The 23,340-nt window shown below is 46.3% G+C and overlaps 1 protein-coding gene across 1 annotated transcript in view; it reads right to left on the minus strand.

Annotated features, from left to right (window-relative positions):
- Positions 1 to 23,340, minus strand: part of B3GLCT (beta 3-glucosyltransferase) — a 121,403-nt gene that overhangs the window by 94,373 nt on the left and 3,690 nt on the right. The window contains exons 3-4 of the mRNA XM_086717633.1: positions 11,984 to 12,033; positions 1,753 to 1,792 (exon numbers count right to left, since the gene is read on the minus strand). Of these exons, the coding sequence (XP_086573759.1) occupies positions 1,753 to 1,792; positions 11,984 to 12,033 (90 nt within the window). The remainder of the gene's footprint in view (positions 1 to 1,752; positions 1,793 to 11,983; positions 12,034 to 23,340) is intronic.

Consider the following 23,340-nt stretch of genomic DNA (forward strand, 5'->3'; position numbering starts at 1 on the left):
ACGGATTGCCCTTGCTCTCCTCCAGGAAGGTAGAAGAAATGGGTTGTATGCCAAATGCCTGACAATAATGAGGGGCATAGTGGTCTAGAAAGGAAGAAAAGGAAGTCAGTCAAGGCTAGGAAAGGACCATTGTGGTTCTGAGACCAAGGGTGAGCTGCAGAGCATTAAGGAAAGGTGACAGAACCAAGGAGGTGGTCAGAGAAGATCCCTGAGGGAGAAACAATCATTCTTCGAAGAAAAAGCAAACAAAGGTTCTCTATTCTTCAGCTGCTGAGCACCTATCACGTGCCAACCGCTCTACTAAGCGCCAGTCTTTCCTGGTCAGACGTCATCTAGAAACACGGATTTCATGGTGACAGGAAATAGCGTGGGGTTCTTCTGATAAAAGCGAAAGCACTAGAGACCTTAAATACGCACGCGCACGCACGCGCGCGCGCGCGCGCGCGCGCACACACACACACACAGAGCCACTCCAATTGTGTTTTACTTGGTGAGAATGACGTTCACCCATGAATCTACTGATGAGGCAGTGAGCCCAAACAGAAAGCAGGCCTCCTTGCCCTGGGAGTCTGCCGCGACTCTGATCCTTCTGGGAGGGCTGCTTTTGTAGGCCCCCCACCCGGGGCCTGCAGACCCATGTTAACCCTGTGGGCAAATAAGCCTCCTGGGTCTTGTTCGGACATGCTGATACCAAGGTACGTATCACTAGATTTGACCACTTGTCATAGCAAGGATGTTGACTTACTTATCCAGGCAACTTCCCCTTGGCACTTTCAAGCCCATGTTCCAGACTAGCATCATTAGTTCATTTAATAACCATTTTCTATAAGGAGCCCTATCAGCTCCCATGGAATAAACAAATGCCCAACCCACAAGGGTTGACAGCTGACAGAACATCTCCACGTGGGGAGGAGTGGCTGAGCCATACAGGGTGTCGTAATACAAAAAAGAAAAGGCAGTGACCCAATGTCACTCCTTAAATACGCAGTCTCAGAGCTGAAGTCTCCGACCCATGCCCCCGTGGTCCCCTGCATGCCTAGGCCCCAGTACAGGCCATCCTGCCCCTTCCACCTGGGGAGCCTCTCCTGCCATCTAGACCCTGCAGAGCCCAGCCCCACACAAGGCAGGCCTAGAGAGGAAAGTGTACCCTTCCCCTCCTGTCCAAGGCCCACCTTGTAGGTCTCCATGGCCTACCCTGGGATGACTGACGTCGACAAAGTTCACACCCTTTGGGAAGAGATCCAACATTCAGACTTGTCCTGAAAGGGAGGACAAAATAGGGTGAACACGGGCCGGGATGGAAGTGCAGGGGTGTCCACAAAGTCACAAGTCGCTGCTTCTGCACCAGGGTCCTCGGGATGGGTTTGACAGAAGTGACATCAACAAGTGACTCTGGCTCCAGGCCGAGGTCAGCGGGCCTCTCACATCAGACACTGCGCCCTGCTCACCTCTGCGGCCCCCACAGCCGCCACCACGCATAGCCATCTGCCCTCATTGGAAACTCACCAAATGGTGGCCAAGGACATCAAATCTAACATACGAGCTGTTGTTTCCAATACAAATCACGAGCCACTATGTCAATCTGAAAAGTGTTCTCCCCGTGTCTTCGGGAGAGACCAGAACATTTGCACAGCGATCTTCACCTCATAAATAAAATCAGAAGGAGAAATTCACTTCACTGAAATATAATTTATAAGAAACGTACCTGGGCACATACTCATAAGTTAAAAAAAAAAAAAAATCATTACTTACCTACGTCACTCTTCCTTGAGATACCACCTTTCTCCAAATTCTGTATTTTAGACAAAAGAGAAGAAGGTAAGTCAGGTAAGTCTCGTCGTATACCATAGCTAGCAAAACACCAAATACATATGAACGGCACGCAGCAACATTTGGGGACGACGCGGACGACGAGAGCTTGACAATGCTCCCTAACGAAACAGACGAAAACTTAGGAGGGAGGGGACAGCAACGACGTACTTCTGCATCCTGGTGGGAGCCTCCTACGGGGCTACCCCTTTCCTACGTGATTTTGGGCAGGTTACTGGGCCTCTTGCCTCCTGTGTAAAATGGAGCTAACACTTAACTGGTTCCCACTGGTCTTGGGAGAGTTCACTTAAAACCCCGTAAACTCAAAAGCATGGCAAACCAAACAGAGACCGTATCGATGCCGCCAGTGTGTGTTTCCCATGAAGAGGACCTCCACTAATTATGGTATTTATCATCTCGTGGGCTCAGACGTACTGTCATCCAGAACATCACCGCCATGTTCTCTCCCACCTGAGGAGCAGCACTGGGGGCCTAAGCAAGGCCCCAGGGGGCACTCAGCCTTTGGTTCACGAGACTTCAGGAGCACAGAAGGGGCTTCTTAGAGCAGAGCTCTGGACATAGAAATCCGGACGTGAGCAAAGAAATACCTGTTCCTGATCCCGGGTAGATCAGGGGAGGGGTTCCTGAAAGATTTCTCTGATGGGGCTCCTGGGTGGCTCAGTCGGTTAAGTGTCGGACTCTTGATTTCAACTCAGGTCATGATCTCATGGCTCATGAAATGGAGCCCCACATCAGGCTCCGCGCTGACAGCGGGGAGCGTGCTTGGGATTCTTTCTCCCACTTTCTCTGCCCCTCCCCTGCTCCCCCAACACACACACACACACACACACACACACACACACACACTTTTTCTCTCTCTCTCTCTCTCAAATAAACATTAAAAACAATATTTCTCTGACAAAGTGCAAAGCGTAAGCGGCTAAATCTGCCATTTTCCTTGTCTTCTCCAGCAGACAGGAAGGAATTTTCTCTCTAATTGCCTTTTCTGCTTTCGACTGCCATTTGCCATAATTATAACAATTGGACAGCGGCAGACATCCTTCAATTTTCTTCACAGACTGCAACGAGAAACGTACTTGTAAGCCTTTGCCAACAAAACTGGGAACAGTTTAAAAGCCAAGATACAGCCACACAGAGATGTATCCTCTCAAAACGCCAAAGGGACCATGACAAGAGACAGGGAGGAGAGAGAGCAAAACACAGGAGAGTGTCTACCTTTGGCAGCATTTCCTGAAATGATCTTTGTCTCAAGAATAGAAATACCACTGAGTGGAGAAGAACCCCATACTTATTATGGACTCATTTGTTATGCCTCGGGATCCAGTGACACATCACTTAATCTTGATAAAATACAGACGTTTTGGGGGGAAAAAAAAAAACCTAAAAAGTGCTGGAACACTTAAGCCATTTCTCTACCTGTGCTGAACCAAAGCCGGGTTATCATAAGCCAGCAGGTATAGACTCACTGCATCTTCCACACGCTCTCAATGCCACCGTTGGCCAGGACAACAGCCCGCCCCTGGAGAAGCAGCACCCGCCTGAGAACCAGACATGCTACCCGGCTTTCACCCTTAACCTGCTGCCCACCCCTCGGCCACACTGCCTGCTCCACAGCTTTGGCTGGCAGCTGAGGATCACCGAAAATTCGAAAGTTTCGATCTAAAAGTAGCACTGGAGTGGGTAAAGAAAATATGGCGTAGACGCACCACGGAATATTATCCAGCTTCAGAAAGGAAGGGAGTTCCGTCACATGCTACAACACCAATGTGCCTTGAGGACATCATGCTACGTGACATAAGCCAGACACAAAAAAGCCAAGTACTGTACGATTCCACTTACGGCGTAGCCCGATTCATGGAAACGAACAGTAGAAGGGTGGTTGCCAGGGGCCGGGGGAGGAGAACAGAGAGCTGTTTAATGGGGACGGTTTCAGTTTCGTGAGGTGAAAAGAGACCTGAAGGGCGTTTGCACGAACACCATGAATACACTCCACGATACTCAGCTGTATACTTAGAAATGGTTAAGATCGTAAATTTTTACGTTAGATGTATTTTGCCATAATTTTTAATGTTTATTTACTTTTGAGAGAGACAGAAAGCAAGGGAGGGACAGAGAAAGGAGGAGAGAGAGAGAATTCCAAGCAGGCCCCACGCTGTCAGTGCCGAGCCCAACTTGGGGCTCAATCGCACGAACCGTGAGTACAGGACCTGAACTGAAACCAAGAGTCGGACGCTTAACTGACTGAGCCACCCATGCCCCTTCCATAATTTTTTAAAAAAGAGAGCATTAGAGATGATCCAATCCAATGCTCCCCTTTTAGAAATGAGACAACAGAGCCACAGAACCAGGATGAAAACCCAGGTCGGTCTTCTGAGTTCTTTCCAATGTTCATTTCTTACACCTACGTGATGATGCACACCCTGTCTTCCTCCAGAGGTGTTTCTTCAAGAAACATGCACCAGGAAGCCACTCTGGAAAACAGTGTGGAAGTTCCTCAAAAAATTAAAAATAGACCTACCCTATGACCCAGCAATAGCACTGCTAGGAATTTACCCAAGGGATACAGGAGTGCTGATGCATAGGGGCACTTGTACCCCAATGTTTATAGCAGCACTCTCAACAATAGCCAAATTGTGGAAAGAGCCTAAATGTCCATCAACTGATGAATGGATAAAAAAAAATGTGGTTTATATACACAATGGAGTACTACATGGCAATGAGAAAGAATGAAATCTGGCCCTTTGTAGCAACGTGGATGGAACTGGAGAGTGTGACGCTAAGTGAAATAAGCCATACAGAGAAAGACAGATACCATATGTTTTCACTCATATGTGGATCCTGAGAAACTCAACAGAAGACTAGGGGGGAGGGGAAGGGGGGGAAAAAAGTTATAGAGAGGGAAGGAGGCAAACCATAAGAGACTCTTAAACACTGAGAACAAACTGAGGGTTGATGGGGGGTGGGGAGAGGGGAAAGTGGGTGATGGGCATTGAGGAGGGCACCTTTTGGGATGAGCGCTGGGTGTTGTATGGACACCAATGTGACAATAAAGTTCATATATTGAAAAAAAAAGAAACACGCACCAGGTGAAAGTACCATGACACTCATGACAAGAGTCACCTTTAACAATAAACTGAAAGATTAAAAAACAAAACAAAAAAAAACCCTGAACTCAGTATTTCCCGAATGAATAACTTAACCCTGGAAACCAACTGGACATCCCACCACATCTCTTTGTGAAACCAAAGAGAATCGACCAAAATGACACATCTTTCCATTTGCTATTAAACACCGCAGCTCCAACTGGCTGAAAACAACAGATCGGACACGATTAACCATTTCGAATGGCTCAATTTGTAAACTGTAAGAAGAAAACATCCAAGAATGGTCGAATTAAGTGAACTGAATGGATCCAAAACGGTCTTGAGCAATTTCCCCTCTGAGAAAGAAAATTAGACTAAATGAACGAACTGACAGGACATTTAGAATTCTGTCTCCAGTTTCCCCTCCTGAAAAGCCTCAGCTCTTCCTAGGAAGAAACACATGGTTCGTTTTAGTATCTCTGCTGCCACACATTTCTTACGCTATCAATATCAGTCAAAATGGGTTCACTGTCAAAGTTTTAGAAGTCAACTGAATTGCTATTCAGATAGGAAAGAGATTTGTTACTAATGCATCTACCCCGCAGACAGCTCCTACCCTAGCCGGGAAAAGACAAATCCAAGTTACCCTTTGACACAGGTTTTATTTGTTAAGTCACAATACGTTAGAACACTTGCAATCCACGCCCGTAATGCCTAGTTTATAAATCCTTCATGAAAAGACGATAAAACCTCCTCAAAATCCTTCACATCTATTGAATCTTTTCAGAAGAAAGGGAAGTAAAATGGCATCCTGTACCTGGTCACCACCAACCGCCACCCCCTTGGTCTTTTGAATAAATGAACTGATCAGGATGTGCCCGTCAGTGGACTCGGCCGGAAGCCGGTCCTGTGTTTGAATTCTGCCCCCACCACTTACTAGCTCAGGCCTCAGTTTCTCATCTGTAAAACAGGAATGGTAATTGCAAGACCTGCAGCACAGGGTTGTTGTGGGAGTTTCATTAGGTAATATACTGCTGAGCATGGCATCTGCCTGAAGAAAATGCTCAATAGTTGTCACCTACTACTCTTTTCATCATCACCTTCATCTATTTCACGTGAAGTCAACTTATACCATAAAAGAAATCTCACTGATAAAAGCAGTAAGCCCTATGGTTCCTCTTCTTACTTTGATTTGTTTAGGTTCAGCTCAAAAGGCTGCCTAAAATATTTCTTGCTGTCACATCAGGTAGGGTCTGGCACTGTTTTAAGTGGTGGACACATACACACACACACACACACACACACACACACACACACACACACACACACTCACCATCCTCCTCCTCCTCCTCCTCCAAACAGCTTTTTGATACAGGTCTTACTACCCCATCTTACGGATGAGGAAGCTGAGACACAGAGAGGGTCTCTACTGGGTATCAGTGTTGGAGAAGGGATGTGAACCACAGCGCTCAACTCTAACCCTACATCATACAGGACACAACATCACAAGCCACCACAGGGTATAAGTGGGCGAAACTGCGGGTTGAAGCCGGGACAAGGCCGTGGTTGAGGCGGGTACCGTGGCCTGCAGCACAAGCCTGGGTGGGCAGGCTCCCCTGAAAGCTGAGGGAGGTCAGAATCCGGGTCAATGCCAGGGACCAGGAATCCAAAAGAGGAGCCTGGGCCCAGAGGTCAGCTCCCGGGAGGTGCAGCAGGGCACCGGAAGTACCCAGAATTTGGATGACAAGCCACCTGACGCCAACCAGTGAGTCCGAACATTGTGTGGGGCAGGCCCCCAGCCATGAGTGGGGCTGCCTGCATTCTAGAGAGCCCTGTCTGGGGCCCTGACGAAAGCAAGCCGTGCGGTGAGGGGTGATGGAAGGCGGACGCCTCTGAGGAGCAAGGCAGGGCAGGTCCCCCGTCAATTCTGCAGATGGTGATAGACTCATGATCCCAAATGAATGTGGCTGTTGTGAAGAGCCTTCACTCCTATCTCCAGGTTCATCTACAGACTTTGGGTGACCTTGGACAAATTAATTCTTCTCTCCCAGTCTCGGGTATGGTCTACAGTAGACATTTTATCACTGCCTCTCCTCAGGGGATTAATGGCTTTTTTGGCTTCACAGCCTAAGCACAGATGGGGTTAATGACATTTTTCAAGGGCTTTAATACCTTTGGATGAAAAATGACACTACGATGTAAGAGTCACCTTATTTTCTACCAATATTTATATACGTATTTAAGAAGAGGGATACATACATTTCCTCATTTAGAAAGAGGAGTTAAAAACCTATATTTGAACGTATATGCTAGAATTCTAAATTCATTACACAAAATTTTAATTCCCTAGTAATATTCCTTAGGTAGCACTTTAAGTTCATTACAAATGAGCTTGATTATTGCCACACACACACACACACATACACACACGTTCTAATGCACACAGCTGTGTGCAGTGTGCAAGAATTCAAGGATTCAGGAAAATTAGATTCTGACTTCACCTTTGAATTACCACGTGACCTCAGTTAAATCACGTAATTTCTTTGAGGGTAAGTTTTCTCTGCTATACAGCATTCTGTGGTTTATTATGCTTTCCTCTATCATGCTTTGCAGACACTGTGTGTGTGTTTTTTTTTTTTTTTACAAATTGAAGGTCTGTAGCAACCCTGCGTTGAGCATGTCTATCTGTACCATTTCTCCAAGAGTATTTGCTCACTTTGTGTCTCTGTGTCACATTTTGGTGATCCTCACGATATTTCCATTTTTTTTCATTATTATTACACTTCTTAGGATGATCTGTGATCAGTCATCTTTGGTGTTCCTATTGTAATGGTTTTGGGATGCCAGGAACACCATGTAAGATGGTGAACTTCAAGGATGAATGTTGTGCGTGTTCTGTTTCCCATCTCTCTCCCTCTTCTCTGGGCTCCCTGTTCCCTGAGACGCAACAATATTGAAATTAGGCCAGTTGAGTCACCCTACAGCGGCCTCCAAGTGCTCGAGTGAAAGGAAGAGCTTCATGCCTCTCACTTTTAAGTCAAAAGCTAGAAATGATGAAGCTTCGTGAGAAACGCATGTTGAAAGCCAAGACAGGCTGAAAGCGAGGTCTCTTGTGCCGACCATTCGCCATGCTGTGAATGTGAAGGAAAAGTTCTTGAAGGGCATTAAAAGTGCTACTCCAGTGAACACACAGATGGTAAGAAAGAGAAACAGCCTCGCTGATGTGGAGAAAGTCTAAGGGATCTGGTTAGAAGATCACACCCGCCACAGCATTCCCTTAAACCGAAGCCTAAACCGGAGCAAGGCCCTAACTCTCTTCAATTCTGTGAGGGCTGAGAGAGGTGAGGAAGCCTCAGAGGAAAAGTGTGAGGCTAACAGAAGTGGGTTCATGAGGTTTGTGGAAAGAAGGCGTCTCCATAACATAAAAGTTCAAGGTGAAGCAGCAAGTGTTGGTGTAGAGGCTACAGCAAGTTACCCGGAAGGTCTGGCTAAGATAATTCAGGAAGGTGGCTACACTGCACAACAGGTTTTCAGTGTAGACAAAAGAGCCTTCTGTTGGCAGAAGATGCCATTGAGGACTTTCAGAGCTAGAGAGGGGAAGTCAATGCCTGGCTACAAAGCTTCAAAGGACAGGCTGACTCTCTTGTTAGGGGCCAGTGCAGCTGACACTTAAAGTTGAAGTCAATGCACATCGACCATTGCAAAAATCCTAAGGCCCTTAAGAATTATGCTAACCCTACTCTGTCTGTGCTCTATAAATGGAACAACAAAGCCCGGAGGACAGCACATCATTTACAGTAAGGTTTATTAAATATTCGAAGACCACTTTTGAGACCTACTGCTCAGAAAAAAAAAATTACTTTGGAAATATTACTGTTCGATGATAAGGCACCTGGTCACCCAAGAGCTCTGAGGTGACATACAATGAGATGAATGTTGCTTTCATGCCTGCTGACACAGCATTCATTCATTCGGCAGCCTATGAATCAGGGAGTCATTTTGACTCTCAAGTCTTCTTATTTAAGAAACACATCTCATGGCTAAAATCTTCAAGAAACAACAGGTGTTGGTGAGGATGTGGCAAAAGGGGAACCCTCATGTACTGTTGGTGGGAATGCAAACTGGTACAGCCACTGTGTAAAACAGTATGGAGGTTCTTCAAAATTAAAACTGGAACTGCCTTGTGATCCAGCAATCACACTACTGGGTATTTATCCAAAGAATACAAAAACACTAATTCAAAAGGATATGTGCACCCCTAGGTTTCTTGCAATATTGTTTACAAGAGCCAAATTATGGAAGCTGCCAAAGTGTCTAACATTAGATGAATGGATAAAGAAGATACACACACACACACACACACACACACACACAACGGAATATTATTCAGTCATAAAAATAATATCTTGTCATTTGCAACAACATGGATGGAGCTAGAAAGTATAATGCTAAGCAAAATAAGCTAGTCAGAGAAAGACAAATACCGTATGATTACACTCATATGTGGAATTTAAGAAATAAATGAACAAAGGAAAAAAGAGACAAAGCAAGACTCTTAACTATAGAGAATAGAGGGTTGCCATAGGGGGCGGGGGAGGTGGGTAAAACAGGCTAAGGGAATTAAGAGCACACTTATCTTGATGAACTCTAAGTAATACATGGAATTGTTGAATTGCCACACTATACACTTGAAACTAATACAACACTGTATATTAACTACGTTAGAATTAAAATGTTTTCATTAAAAACAAAAAAAGAAAAAGAAACACATTCATAAGGCTACGGTTCTCACAGTGATTCTCTGATGGATCTGAGAAAAGCAAATTGAAAACCTTCTGGAAAGGATTCAACATTCTAGAGGCCATTCAGGACACTCATGATTCATGGGAAGAGGCCAAAATATCAACATGCACAGGCATTTGGAAGAAGTTGATTCCCACCCTCGGGATGACTTTGGGGGGTTCAGGACGTCAGTGGAGGCAGTCACTGCGGATGTGGTGGAAACAGCGAGAGAACCAGAACTAGAAGCGGGGCCTGAACGTGGACGGCACTGCCATGATCTCATGATAGGACGTGATCGGGTGAGGACTGCTTCTCGAGGCTGAGCAAGAATCGTGGTTTCTCGAGATGGACTCTGCTCCTGCCGAAGATGCTGTGAAGCTTGTTGAAGCGACAAGGGATTTGGAATATTACACAAACTTAGTAGATAAAGCAGCAGCAGGATTTGAGAGGACTAACTCCAGTTTTGAAAGAAGTTCTACTGTAGGTGAAATGCTATCAAACAGCATCACAGGCTACAGAGCAGTCGTTCGTGAAGAGTCCATCAAGGAGGCAAAATTCACTGTCGTCTTAAGAAACTGCCACGGCCACCCCAGCCTCCAGGAAACCCACCCTGATCGGTCAGCGGCCACCAACATTGAGGCAAGACCCTCCACCAGCTAAAAGATTGCAAGTCACTGAAAGCACGGATGATGGTTAGCATTTTGTAGCAATAAAGTACTTTGCAACTGAGGTATGTATATTTTTTAGACATAATGCTATCGCACACTTAACAGACAACACTATAGTTTAAATAGGACTTTTATTATGCACTGAAAACCAAAAAAAATGCATTTAACTCTCTTTACTGCGGTGGAACCAAACCCACATCCTCCCCGAGGTGTGCCTGGACATGGGAATATCTCTTTTGCTTGGCAATAACAGGATCATTGAGAAGATCAAGTTTTAAGTGAAATGTCTGAAAATGTTTTATTAACCATAAAGGATCTTAAAACCAAAGGAAAGTATTATTATTGTTCCTGTAGGAAACCCACAGTATAGTTAGAAAAGACAACACTGTGTTGACAAAAGAAACATTCTATTTAAAAAAAAAAAATGTTTTGGGGCGCCTGGGTGACTCAGTAGGTTAAACATCTGACTTCGGGTCAGGTCTTGATCTCACAATTCATGGGTTTGAGCCCCGTGTCGGGCTCCGTGCTGACAGCTCAGACCCTGGAGCCTGCTTCAGATTCTGTGTCTCCCTCTCTCTCTGCCCCTCCCCTGCTCATGCTCGGTCTCAAGAATAAACAAACATTACAAAAAATAAAAATCAAAAACGCTGTTACGCTAATCGTGAGATTAAAAAAAAATGAAGTCGACCGAACCTTAGCGAATATGATAAAGACAACTCACATTCTTCAAATATGGTTTCTCTTTCTCATCTGCTAAACTCATCTAGCGCAAAGCCGAAATGGTAAACTTTAGATGAGTTTCTTGAACATAAACAATTGTGGGAAAGCAGCCGCTCTGTGATTTTAAGCAGAGTTTTATCCTGTCTCCATCAAGTCCCGGGGTCTCGGTTCCTGGTCCCAACTGTGCAAAAAGCCTGGCAGTCATCTTCAGTACTGCCACACGGTGCCACCTACAAAGTGAGGGAGACTCAGGCTCTTGTGACCCCGGGGACACAGCATACTACTTCTCTCTCTCAGACTGGGAAAATGCAGCCCAAGTTTAGATGTGGTCAGACTAGAGAAAACTGAGGCATCCCAGCAAGACTTCTATGATGTCTAAATCCATATCAAAATACTTTTTTTGAAACCTACTTGGTCTGCTGTAACTACTAAGGGATTTTTTTTTAAAGCAAGCTTATCTAAAAAATAAGATAAAAAAAACAGAGAGGGAACAAACCATAAGAGACTCTTAACTGCAGAGAACAAACCGAGGGCTGCTGGAGGGATGTGGGGTGGGCGGATGGGCTAAATGGATGATGGGCATTAAGGCAGGCACTTGTTGGGATGAGTGCTGGGTGTTACATGTAAGTGATGAATCACTAAATTCTATTCCTGAAATTATTGTTACACTGTATGTTAACTAACTTGGATTTAAATTCAAAAAAATAAAATAAAAAATAAATAAAGCAAGTTTATCTGCAGGTTGCCACGAGAGATTAAAAATCTGTGTGGACCAACATTTCATTAATTCGTGAAAAGAAACCTGAGAACTATTGTAAGATGAAATCATTACAGCTGCCATTAAAAAAATATAAGTGAATCTCAGACAGGAAGAATAGATTTGATCATTAGAATTAGTACCTTAGATTGCTTGACCTCTTTCTTTGTATCTTCAGAAACCAAAGCAAAAGCTGGAAAAAAGAAAACATTTTTACATTAAGATCACCAGTTAAGATTCATTCTCGTATTTAACAGTCTCGCTTAAAACGGGGGGGGGGGGGGGGAGAAAGGGTGCTTGAAGAAGACATATTTTTGCTCATTTTTAAAACCAGCTGCATTTGCTGCAAACTAGTACCACTGGCCGCGTTCATCTCCGGACCTGAAATTATTCATCGGTGCACAGCCAACGTGCTTAGGCTACCAAGCTGAAGAAATAAACCTCAAAGGAACTGGAACCTGTGCACATACCACGTGTGTCTACGGATATAAACTACGAAATTGATGTGTACAAAATACAACTTCTTAGCAACTCGACGGTGCCTTCCAAAGCAAAGGGGGGATTCCTGAGAATCCAGCGGGAAGCAGTTCAACTCCCTCCTCGCACGATCGCTGCCGGAGCCTGGCAGGCAACAGAGCTGAATCTGGGGCAAGCTTTCCGTCTCAGAGGCTCCCAGGCTGGAAGTGTGGTGCAGATAATGCTGCCTCACGCAGGGCCGTTCACAGAACCCACTAATGCAGTGGGGCCAAGACAGCGAGAGGAGCGAAGATCATTCCCTATTTAGAATGATTTAAGGTTTCAAGTTGGAGCCCACAGATAAAGGCATCCCTGTACCCTAGAGACACATCTAGGCTCCACATTTAGAACAACAACAACAACATGACAGTAACACTTTGAAAATATAAAGCAAAATAATAAACCCAACAGGCAGGCAGGTTAACTAGACAAAAATAATATGCTTTAATGTTATCGTGCACTTCCCCTGAGGAGCTAAGAGGAAAGCGTCTCATAGAGTTTGCGGTCTCCAATTAGCATCCCCCGGAGAAAATGGGCAATGCCATGGAGCAGTAATGGACTCAAAGGGCTGGACGGCCGATCCCACGGAGCTGTAATGTGGTACAAGAAGCTTCAGTGGTAGGTCTCCCGGGGTAACAGAGGAGGCCCTCCTGAGAGGCGGGAGAACACCTTCCCCATTTGGATGCCTCTGACCCCTCCCTACCCCCCACCCGCAGACATGCACTGCCTCAAGTCCTCTCCCATCAACATTTGCTCCAAGGAAATAACCTAAAACGTATTCACACTAAGACGTAAAATGAACGTGGTTTAATCACTTCCATTTCCAAGATGGCATCTCAAAAGGCAGGGTGAGCCTGAACCGTAAGCCAAATGAACCTCTACGTGTGAAATTTAGGTAACAGCAGATGTTACGGGAGGCCCCACTGAGACCACCTCATATAAATAATAAATCCCCAACACCACCCCTCCTTACGTTCCTCATTCTGCTTTATTCTTCTGCACAGCACTTACCACCACTGACGTAATACATATTTATTTATTGCTCGCCTTACATATTAGTTTATTGTAAGCTCTGTGAAGGCAGGAAGGTGGTGCCCCACACCCAAAACACAGCCAGCACATAGGAGAAGGTCAACAAATATTGATCAAATGAATGAATGAGTGAATGCAAGTCTTTGTGATGGCCCTGGGACCACATCACTTACAGGCTGTCTACTCCTTACGCTAGGGAATATCCACCAGCAAAATGAAGGAATTTACTGTGTCCCCCCTCCCCACAACCAATTTATTTTCACCAGGATCTGATCTACTTTTTCATTTTATACACACACACACACACACACACACACACACACACAGGCGGCAACCAAAAAGCCCCAATCATTCATGAACTTCTAAAAAGAAAGATTTAAGCCCAAACACCATTTTAAATTCTGCTTCTGGGTATTTAATTCTTTGGTTTGGTCTTATTTTATTAACCTCCAAACTAGCATGCACAGTGAAAGCCCTCGAGAAGAGATCAGAAATAGAATTATTAACGAACATCATATAAGGAAGTCACAACATGTTAATACCACTTAGCACCACAGAATTGCAGGAAATAGAACATTCCAACAACTTGCAGGATATAACAACCGTGGTCAATCTAAGACTCGACTCTGAGTCCAAATCCAACTCCATCAATTCTTAATTCCAAACACAGACAGTCAAAGCTCCCCGGGCTAGAATTCCCTCTTTTGTCAAGATAAAAAAAAAAAAAAAAAAAAAAAAAAAACCTTCTCAACTTAACACGTTCAGTGACTCATCATCTAATAAACAGGATTTAGTCTTACCTCACTTTTTTTGCAGGCCAGATGGCTATGTGAAAAGGAAGAGTATGTCAATACAAAAGTCCTTTAGAATGCAGACTCTATATTGAAGAAAACATGCCTTTATTTGGTATTGGTTCTGAAAGGTACGAACACATCACCTTTCATAAGCCAGCAACTAATGTCATTTGAGTACGTTTAATGAAGGAATTACATGGGAGGAAGACATTCCCAATAAATCAAGTGAATTCTACAAATCCTCTTTGTCGTGATCAAGACAGCATACCTTTATTCAGGCGAGGCTTAACTGAAGTTAAGAGTAAACTAGATTTTAGTTCCCTCCAAAAATACAAAGGCCTGGAGTTAAGATATTCTTTAAAAAAAACACACACACACAAAACCATCATTTGTCCCTATGACATTCTGCTGTGAAATTTCCCCAATAGAAATAAATTATGTAATATTTAAAGCAGTAACATAAGGGCACGTGGCTGGCTCAGTCAGTAGAGCACGTGACTCGATCTTGGGGTTGTGAGTTCAAGTCCCACGCTGGGCACAGAGCTTACTTAAAAAAAACTAAATAAATAAGTACAGCACTAACATAAGACATGCATCGGAGTCACTCTCAGGTATAAGAGCAAATCACAGGGCAAGATAATCCTCATTAAATGAATATAAGCAAATATCTTTTTGCCTTCTGCTTTTACCTTTATGTTTCCATAATCTAAACCAATCACCGGGGAACCAAATGCGTTTTGAAGGCACAGCATATGCTAGACCGCTAATAAATCCAATCTTAAAACAATGGATCCTTTCTAAAATTCCTGCCAACAAAATCCGAGCTTTCACACTTCAAGCACGTGAAAAAGGAGAAATGGTGAAATTTGAGGAGAAAAGTTAGAAAACAGGGCAAGTAAGGTAAGGATGTGCCTGTCACCTCCAACAACCCTAACAGGATACAGTCCCTACAGTGGGACTGTAACACTGGGAGCCAACGGAGGGGAGGGGGGAGCGAGGAGGGAGGAAGGGATCCCCCCTGCTCTGCCAAAGGGAGTGGCCGCGTGAGGCTGGATGTTGGCTGTTTGGTTTCATACTAATTTCCAGATTCAGCGGGGGAAAAAATATTCTTGAAAGCTTGGCCTTAATGTGCAGTTGGAGAACTATTCCAAGGTAAATCATGCTCTTATATGCCAAACTGCTGTTTAAAAGTAATTTTCCCTTTTCTATTTTCAACATGAATTCCTGTGAATTGCTGCAGGGAACTATATTTAAAGTGCAAATCGGGACGGGCAATAGAAATAAGACCTTCCCGTGATAACTTTAAATAATTCAAGCCAACTAATGTGTTAGCACACCTATTCTGAGAGATAAATCAAGATTTTACAACTAACCTGGGACTAAGATTTATAGGCCAGCCTAAACCCTGGAGTGCCGGAAAACCGGAGAGGAATTCATTGCAAGGCATTTAAGCAACACTAATCAACTATCTTATCTTGTTCCTGGTTGGGAGTCAGGGACCCCACGCCCCTGCAGGAAAGATGACTGCACCTCCTAACTCCGTTTTGTTCCTGTTCCCTGGACTGTCCTCCCAGACTCTCCCAAGAACGGCAATCACAGAAAACCAGATTAAATACAAAAACGAAAACAAAAAACACTAAGACGCGGGATCGAGTGAGATACTGCGTAAAGCGTTTAGTGTGCGGTTCCACATGTTGCAAACTCAGCGGACGGGGCCATAAAGCTGCCGGTGGTACCACGCTTAGGACCAGCCTGGGCGGCGTCTAGGCGGTGGGTGGTCGCGGCCCTACCCAGGAGCCTGGAGGGAGGGACTGAAACCGCGTGGCCCTCTCCGCCATCCGGGCCGAAGCCACAGCACTCACGGGAAGCTCGCAGCTGGTGGCCCTGCGGGTTCAGGGTCTCACACGGGCTCTGCCCCACTTTTTCTTCCGCCAGGCTGTGGGAGGGAGCCGGCGGGGCTTCACTTTCTTTGCCGTGACCTACTTACAAAACGCTTCACCCAGTGCGGCTCCTCCCCCAGTGGCTCCAGCTTCCCGGAGCTTTCCAGGTTTAATTCCAGGTCCTCGAGAGGAGGCCTTAAGCTCCAGGGTACACAGCCCACAGCCAATTTACTTAGTTCCAATTACCTGCTTTGAAGATAATCCATGCCAGCAGAGGGGACAGAAACGATCGCACCCCAACCCAGCAACAGGGGGCAGGGCCTGCCTTTTCAGACCAATCTGCTGTCCCTGGGGGTCGTGGCCACACTGGGCCACAGCCATCCGCCCACCTGGAGGCACCAGCGCCCAGCCTGAGGATGAAGGGCCCCAGGCACTCCCCATGGGCAGGGGACAGAACCAGCCCAGGCATGTGGCCAAAGATCAACGGTTTAACAAGCATTATGTTTCCGCAACAGGGCCCGGCACATGCCGAGTGCTTTGGGCCTTCGCAGCTCATTAGCAGTATGAATTTATATTTTCATTTGTTAAACAGAAAATCAGAGAGTGTATGACTGCCACACAATATGCCAGGAGCTGGGGAAGACGAATAAGCAGCTGCCCAAGGAGCTCATGTGAGAGAGGAGTCCCTCGGTCAACAGCCAAGCATACAAGCGTCCACTCCAATGGCTGTCGTTCTGACGGGAGTCCCCAAGGGAGCACCTGGGGTGGAGACAGAGGGCAGCTCACCCAAGGCAGGGCAGCAGAGGGAAGGGGAGGCTTAAAGGGAGGAAAGCACTGCTTAGGGCGAGCTCGACACAGTGCCTGAGGAAGTAAATTCCAGGCAGCAGAGATGTCAAATTACAAGAGCAAGGAGGCCTGGAAACAGGCTTCTGCATCAAAGCTTGGTTAACAAACAGTCCAATGTGCCCAGAGAATTGAATTTTTTTTTTTTCCAACATTTTTTTATTTATTTTTGGGACAGAGAGAGAAAGAGCATGAACGGGGGAGGGGCAGAGAGAGAGGGAGACACAGAATCGGAAACAGGCTCCAGGCTCCGAGCCATCAGCCCAGAGCCTGACACGGGGCTCGAACTCACGGACCGCGAGATCGTGACCTGGCTGAAGCCGGACGCTTAACCGACTGCGCCACCCAGGCGCCCCAATGCCCAGAGAATTGATATGTGAGGGGAGGGAGCGACTGGGGCATGGCCACCTGGGGGAGGGAAAGACTGGGGCATGGCCACCCTGGGGGGGGGGGGGTGACTAAGGCAGGACACCCTGGGAGAGGGGGGGTGACCGGGGCAGGGACACCCTGGGGGAGGGGGGGTGACCGGGGCAGGGACACCCTGGGGGAGGGGGGGTGACCGGGGCAGGGACACCCTGGGGGAGGGGGGGTGACCGGGGCAGGGACACCCTGGGGGAGGGGGGGGTGACCGGGGCAGGGACACCCTGGGGGAGGGGGGGGGTGACGGGAATGGAAGTGCTGGGGCAGGGACATCTGGGAGGGGGAGGGGCCATATCATTAAAGGGGTCAGCGTTAGGGAGTCTGCTTCTATCCTATGCGCTATGAGAAGCTTCTAAGAAAGGGAGTGCCACATTGAAATGTGTGCCTTAGGTTTCTGGAGGAGCCTATTGGGTGGGCTGTGGGGGGACCAAAAAAAGGCACAAATGTGCCAGCTAAGAAGCTAATGGAGCAGGCAATGAGAGATACGATACGGGACAGAATTCAGACGAGGCAGCGTCTGGGCACAGCAGGTTGTGAGCAAAAGCAGGTGTTGGAGGTATCAAAGCAGAATGCACAGGCTGAGACAGATCCTACCAATGGAATGGGTGGGGAAGGGAGAGTCCGGAGGGGTCGGTGAGTGAGAGAAAGGAGTGGAGGGGAGTCCGGGATTCGGATGGAGTGGCCGAGTCCACTGGGGTGCCATTCACAAGCTAGAGAATAAGGCAGGGAAGCAGATGTGTGGGAAAACAGTGCGGTTCCCAATATCCTGAGGCGCCGAGGACACTCCGTGGATCTACCCAGCAGCGGCCCATAGCCAGGTGTGGAGCCGGGCACAGGGGTCAAGAGGAGAGGCACCGGCAGCGTCCCCCCTGTACAAAGGAACCAAAGCCACAAGCCTGGATGGGAAAGACGGGAGCGAGGCAACGCCAACATTTCAGGGACAAAACTAAAGACGACAAAAAGAAATGGCCAGGCACAGAGGAGAAGCTAGACAGAAGGCAGTAGTTCAAGGATTTACAAGGTGTTCTTTTAAACTGTTCTCGCCTTCAAGTTTCAAAGCACAAGGGAAAGAGCTTGCAGTGCAGGAGACCGGGCCTCCGGGCCCGGCTCCGCTGTAAAGAATAGCACGTCACGCTGGTCAGAGATACACAGAATCTAGACTCGCACCTCGTGGCATCCAGGCTCTACCGCTTAGTAGCTAAGCAACACGGGGCCAGAGACTTGGCCTCTCGGAGCCCCTGCCTCCGTCCCTGTAAAAGGGAGGAAACTAAACAAGAATGAAAATAAGTCGGTGCACGTACAGGTTCAGGATACTACCTGACCTATGGGAAGAGCTATGGAGCCTTTTGCTCAGATGCCAAGTAGCAAACTCAGGAAAAGAGACACGCAGCACTGGAGGCTGCCAAGCACAATTCTGCAAGCAGACAGGTGGACAACACTCAGGGGCAGGGAACCCCTGTGCCCCATTCCATGGGTTCTGCACCACGTACAAGGTGATCAGCCAGTTGAGAGAAGTGACAGAGGAGGGGGCCTGGCTCCCCCCCGAGTGTGGCAGTGAGCACAGAGGCGCGACAGTCCTCTTTTGAGCCACCACCTAGCCCCATTCGACATTGCTCCATCTGAAACCCATCTTCTGTTTCATCAAAGAAGTCAATGGGAAAATGGAGTTTGGAATACAAATTTTTCTTCCCTTGGCACCAAAATTGGCCAAGGGCCAATATACTCTCTGTGCCAAAGGGTAAACATATTTACAGGAAGGACAGTAAAACAGAAGGGAAGAAAAGAGGAAATAACTGTATATTTTAGGAAAGAAAAGATCATTTGCTTCTTTGATTCATATCTCATTTAAACAAATAATGCGAAAACCCATATGCCACTCAGGATGTGAAAATAAGAAAATTCCAATTCAGACAGAGTTTTGGGGGAGAGACTCAAAACACTACCCTCAAAAAGCATGTTTCACGGGCTGAGTCACAGGTAAGGGGCAGAAGGATCTGTGGTCATACCACCCACTCCAGAATAAACTCAACCACCGAAAAATCAGCACCTCGTAGGATTCCTTCACATTGTAAGAGCAGTGGTGAACGGTTAACCGTGTGGCTAACTTATAGAAACACAACGTAAGCTGAAACGTGGGGTATCTTATTTTCGTAACACAAAAAGTGGTTCCAGAAGCCCTTCCTGTCCGTACCACTGAATCCATGGTACCTACAGTCTGAGAGGTTCTAACACCTTAGAAACTTGTCAATTGTCCAAAAACCTTTGTTCTCACAATGCACTGCTCTAGTTTTTGAGACTCACGCTCCCCACACTACAGCCCCCCCCCCCCCCCCCCCCGTAGCCCTTGGAAACCTGCCAAATGATGGTGGAACCAGAGAAAGACAGCTCAGTTTGAATTCTGGGGTTTCTGGTTCCTTTCCCAAGGAGAAGAAATACCTGACCGGGGCATACGGGCCTCGATTCCACGCTGCACTTTCTCCAAAGCAGCTCCTTATTTCATTTTAAAGACAAAGCAACTAGCCATCAACTTTACATTCTGCAGGTACGCAAGAAAGCCACCCAGTAAGAGTCCCCAGTTTGTACCTGGTCCTGGGGTGGGCCAGGCAGGGTTCCTGCACCCGCCAACACATACAACTTATCTGGGGCCTGGATAAAACTGCAAATCCAGAGGCCTCACCTCAGATCTTCTGATATCAGAAAAATCTGGAGCCAGGACCCCATAAGCTGCATTTTAACAAAAAAGCCCTTCACAAAGGGAACTCTTCAAGACCCTGAGGTGATTCTCCTGTGTGAAGTCTGACACACTGGGGTGCACAGGTGGACAGACACCAAGGAATGGAAAGGGGCAATTCTTCCAACAGGCCTTGGCCATGTACCTTCCTTCACTCCCTTCACCTCAACAACGAAGCACAAGCTCCAGCATATCCGCCCTCAAGGATTTGGAGAAGATAAATTCAGCATGACATGTAAAGAGGCTTGGGCTTCTTACGGCAAGCAATGATGTAAACTAAAACATACCACCTTTTCAGATCATAAAATATTCTTTTAGGAGTGAAAAGAAGTCCTATCCCTAGGAGAAAAAGGCACCGCTGTAATTGAGACACATTCAAACTTATTTGATGATGCTTTCACTCATTTTCTTTTTCTTTTTTTTGGATAAGCCTGCAGCTTTACATCACACAGATAAAGACTATTTTCTTCCCCAGCTTCTACCAAATCTTGGTTATCCACACATTTTGAGTAAAAGCTTAAATGGATTTATTTTACCAATTAAGACTCTCCTCTTTAAAAAAAAAAAAAAATGTGTGTGTATGTATGTATATTATATATATATGTATATATTACATATATATTATATGTACATATTACATATATATTATATGTACATATTATATACATTATATGTATATATACATATACTTATGTACATATTATATACAATATATGTATATTATATCATATATATCATATAGCATATATAGCATATATAGCATATATTATACATATATATATTCCAACTGCTGCCATATCTCTCCACAGCCAAGCTCTCCTATGAGCTCCAGACCCACAAATCTAACTGCCCACCTGACATGGAACCTATCTCACACGCACCCCAAACTCAACTTGTCCAAACTAAACTCGTCATCCTCACCTCCCTCTAAAATTAAATTTTAGAAAAACGTCTGGGTACTTAATGCCACTTACAAATGGTTAAGAGAAATTTCATGTTATTTAGCTACAATAAAAAGAAAAAAACCTGTTTAAATCTGGTCCTTCTCCATTAGCGCCTGTATCAGTAAACAGCACCAGGAGCCACCCACAGCTCATGACAGAAACCTGATTCATGCATGACCCCCGCCTTCCTCTCAGCCCACTGTACCCATCAATCGCCGTGTCTTAGAGAGTGTTAATCATCCCTCCCATGGTCGATTCCAACAGCCTCCTCACTGGTCCCACACGTCCCTGCTGGCCGCCTCTTAATTCCTGTTCCATAGGAAAACCAGAGTGAGTTTCTCAAACTGCGAAGTTAAATCATGTCACTCTCCTAGGACAGCCCTTCAGCCACTTCCCACTGCTCTAAGGACAAAGTCCCAAGTCCTTACCCTCATCTGCAAGAGCCTGCATTGTGTGACCCCCTACTGATCTTCCCAGCCCCTCTCCCGATCTCTCCAGCCCCAGTCCTTTCTGCACTGTGTTTCTCTGGGCACCAAGCTCTTTCCCCTGCCATGCGTACCCCCGTCCTTCATTTAACGGATTTCTGCTTCCCCTTCCAGTCTGAGCTCTGATGTCCCCTCCTCCAGGAAGCTCTCCTTGAGCCCCAGCTCCAAGGTTCCCAACCTGGCACCTGGCACCGTTGACACTAAACCGATCGCTGATTCTGGGCAGGGGGAGGTGGTCCCTCCCGGGCACTAGGATTGCTCAGCCGCACCGCGAGCTCAGAGGCCAGTGACCCTAACCCTTCCTGCCAAATCATCCCTGTGACCACCAGAAAGTCTCTAGCCCTTGACAAGTGTTCTCCCAGGGGCAAGATCACCCTCTGCTGAGAAACAGGACTCCAAACTCCAGGCTAAAGACCCTCCTGAGACACGTGTTCCCACAGCACCCCGAACTCCTCTGCCACACTGAGCACAGTGCAATTTGTCTCCGCATAATGTTTCTTCCCCTCGAGACTGCAAGTTCCACGGGGGGAAAGCCAGACCAGATCTGTCTCCTTCCTGCGATATCCTCAGTGCCTGACATATGGAGATACTCTACAGTTTTTGAATAAACGAACAAAAATTTCGAGGACAGGTCTTTCTTTCAATACTACTGTTGACATTTTCTAGTAGTGCAAATCAGCGTCTACACCGAATCGGGTTTCTCTGGGAGTGGCCTTGTGAAGAGAGCTTTGAAATATGGAATCAAGGGCGACTCTCAATCAGTAATAGATCTGATGAACCTCTGACACTCCCTAGAATTTTTCCTTTGTGTTGGGAAAGATGGAATTAATGCTCCTGTACACTGTTCTCAAGCAAGAATCTGGCAACACCAAAGATGAATCACCCATGTTACAAAGGGGCAAAATCTAGAACATTTGCAAATTCCCCATAAATAATCTCTTTGTGCCCAGAAATTATGCCTGATTTATAATGTTTCTAATGAAAAGAAAAACAAACCACCTGGCCCTTCGTCGTCCAAATGAGGTCAATTACCAGGACTTGCTCAAGTACTGGGCCTACGATGCTTGCCTCAGAGCAAGTTAACAAAAGTTGACAGAAGGGTCAGGACAGCTCTTCCCCACCCTGGCCATCCCATCTGAAACAGTTGCTCTTCCCCCCCCCCCCCTTATATGCCCCCAGTTAAAGAGCTTGACTATTGGCTCTAGGCAAATGCCCTTGGGTCAAGTCTGTGACCAAGGGGGCTGCACCAACTTGAGGCCCAGACTACCCATCCAGATGGGTAAAACCTGTATCAGTCATATCTGTTATAAGAAATAAGAGGGTTTAAAAATATATAAAACTAAAAATAACAATAAAAACACCTGGGATCAGGTCTGATTCTTGGTGTCCCAAAATGTCTAATTCACTGCAGTGAAAAGAATCTGAGCAAGAACTGGACCAGAATGAAAAATCATCCCTAACTTTGGCAGATGCTAAGAAATACAATCCTGAATCATAAAGAGGAGAAACAGGGATAAGAAAGATAAAAGTTAGGGGTGCCTGGGTGGCTCAGTCGGTTGAGTGTCCAACTTCGGCTCAGGTTATGATCGCGCGGTCTGTGAATTCGAGCCCCACGTGGGGCTCTGTGCTGACAGCTCAGAGCCTGGAGCCTGTTCTGTCTCCCTCTCTGCCCCTCCCCTGCTCATGCTCTGTCTCTCTCTCTCTCTCTCTCTCTCTCTCTCTCTCTCTCTCTCTGTCAAAAATAAACATTTAAAAAAAAGAAAGATAAAAGCATCTTATTTTACCATTGGTTCAAATGAGCTTCTTCACAGATGTTATCGATTAGGATTAGGCTGGCTGCGTGTAATCGAAAACC

Source organism: Puma concolor, chromosome A1, assembly GCF_028749965.1.
Source record: "Puma concolor isolate L17-30 chromosome A1, mPumCon1.1.hap2, whole genome shotgun sequence".
Classification (NCBI taxonomy): Eukaryota; Metazoa; Chordata; class Mammalia; order Carnivora; family Felidae; genus Puma; species Puma concolor.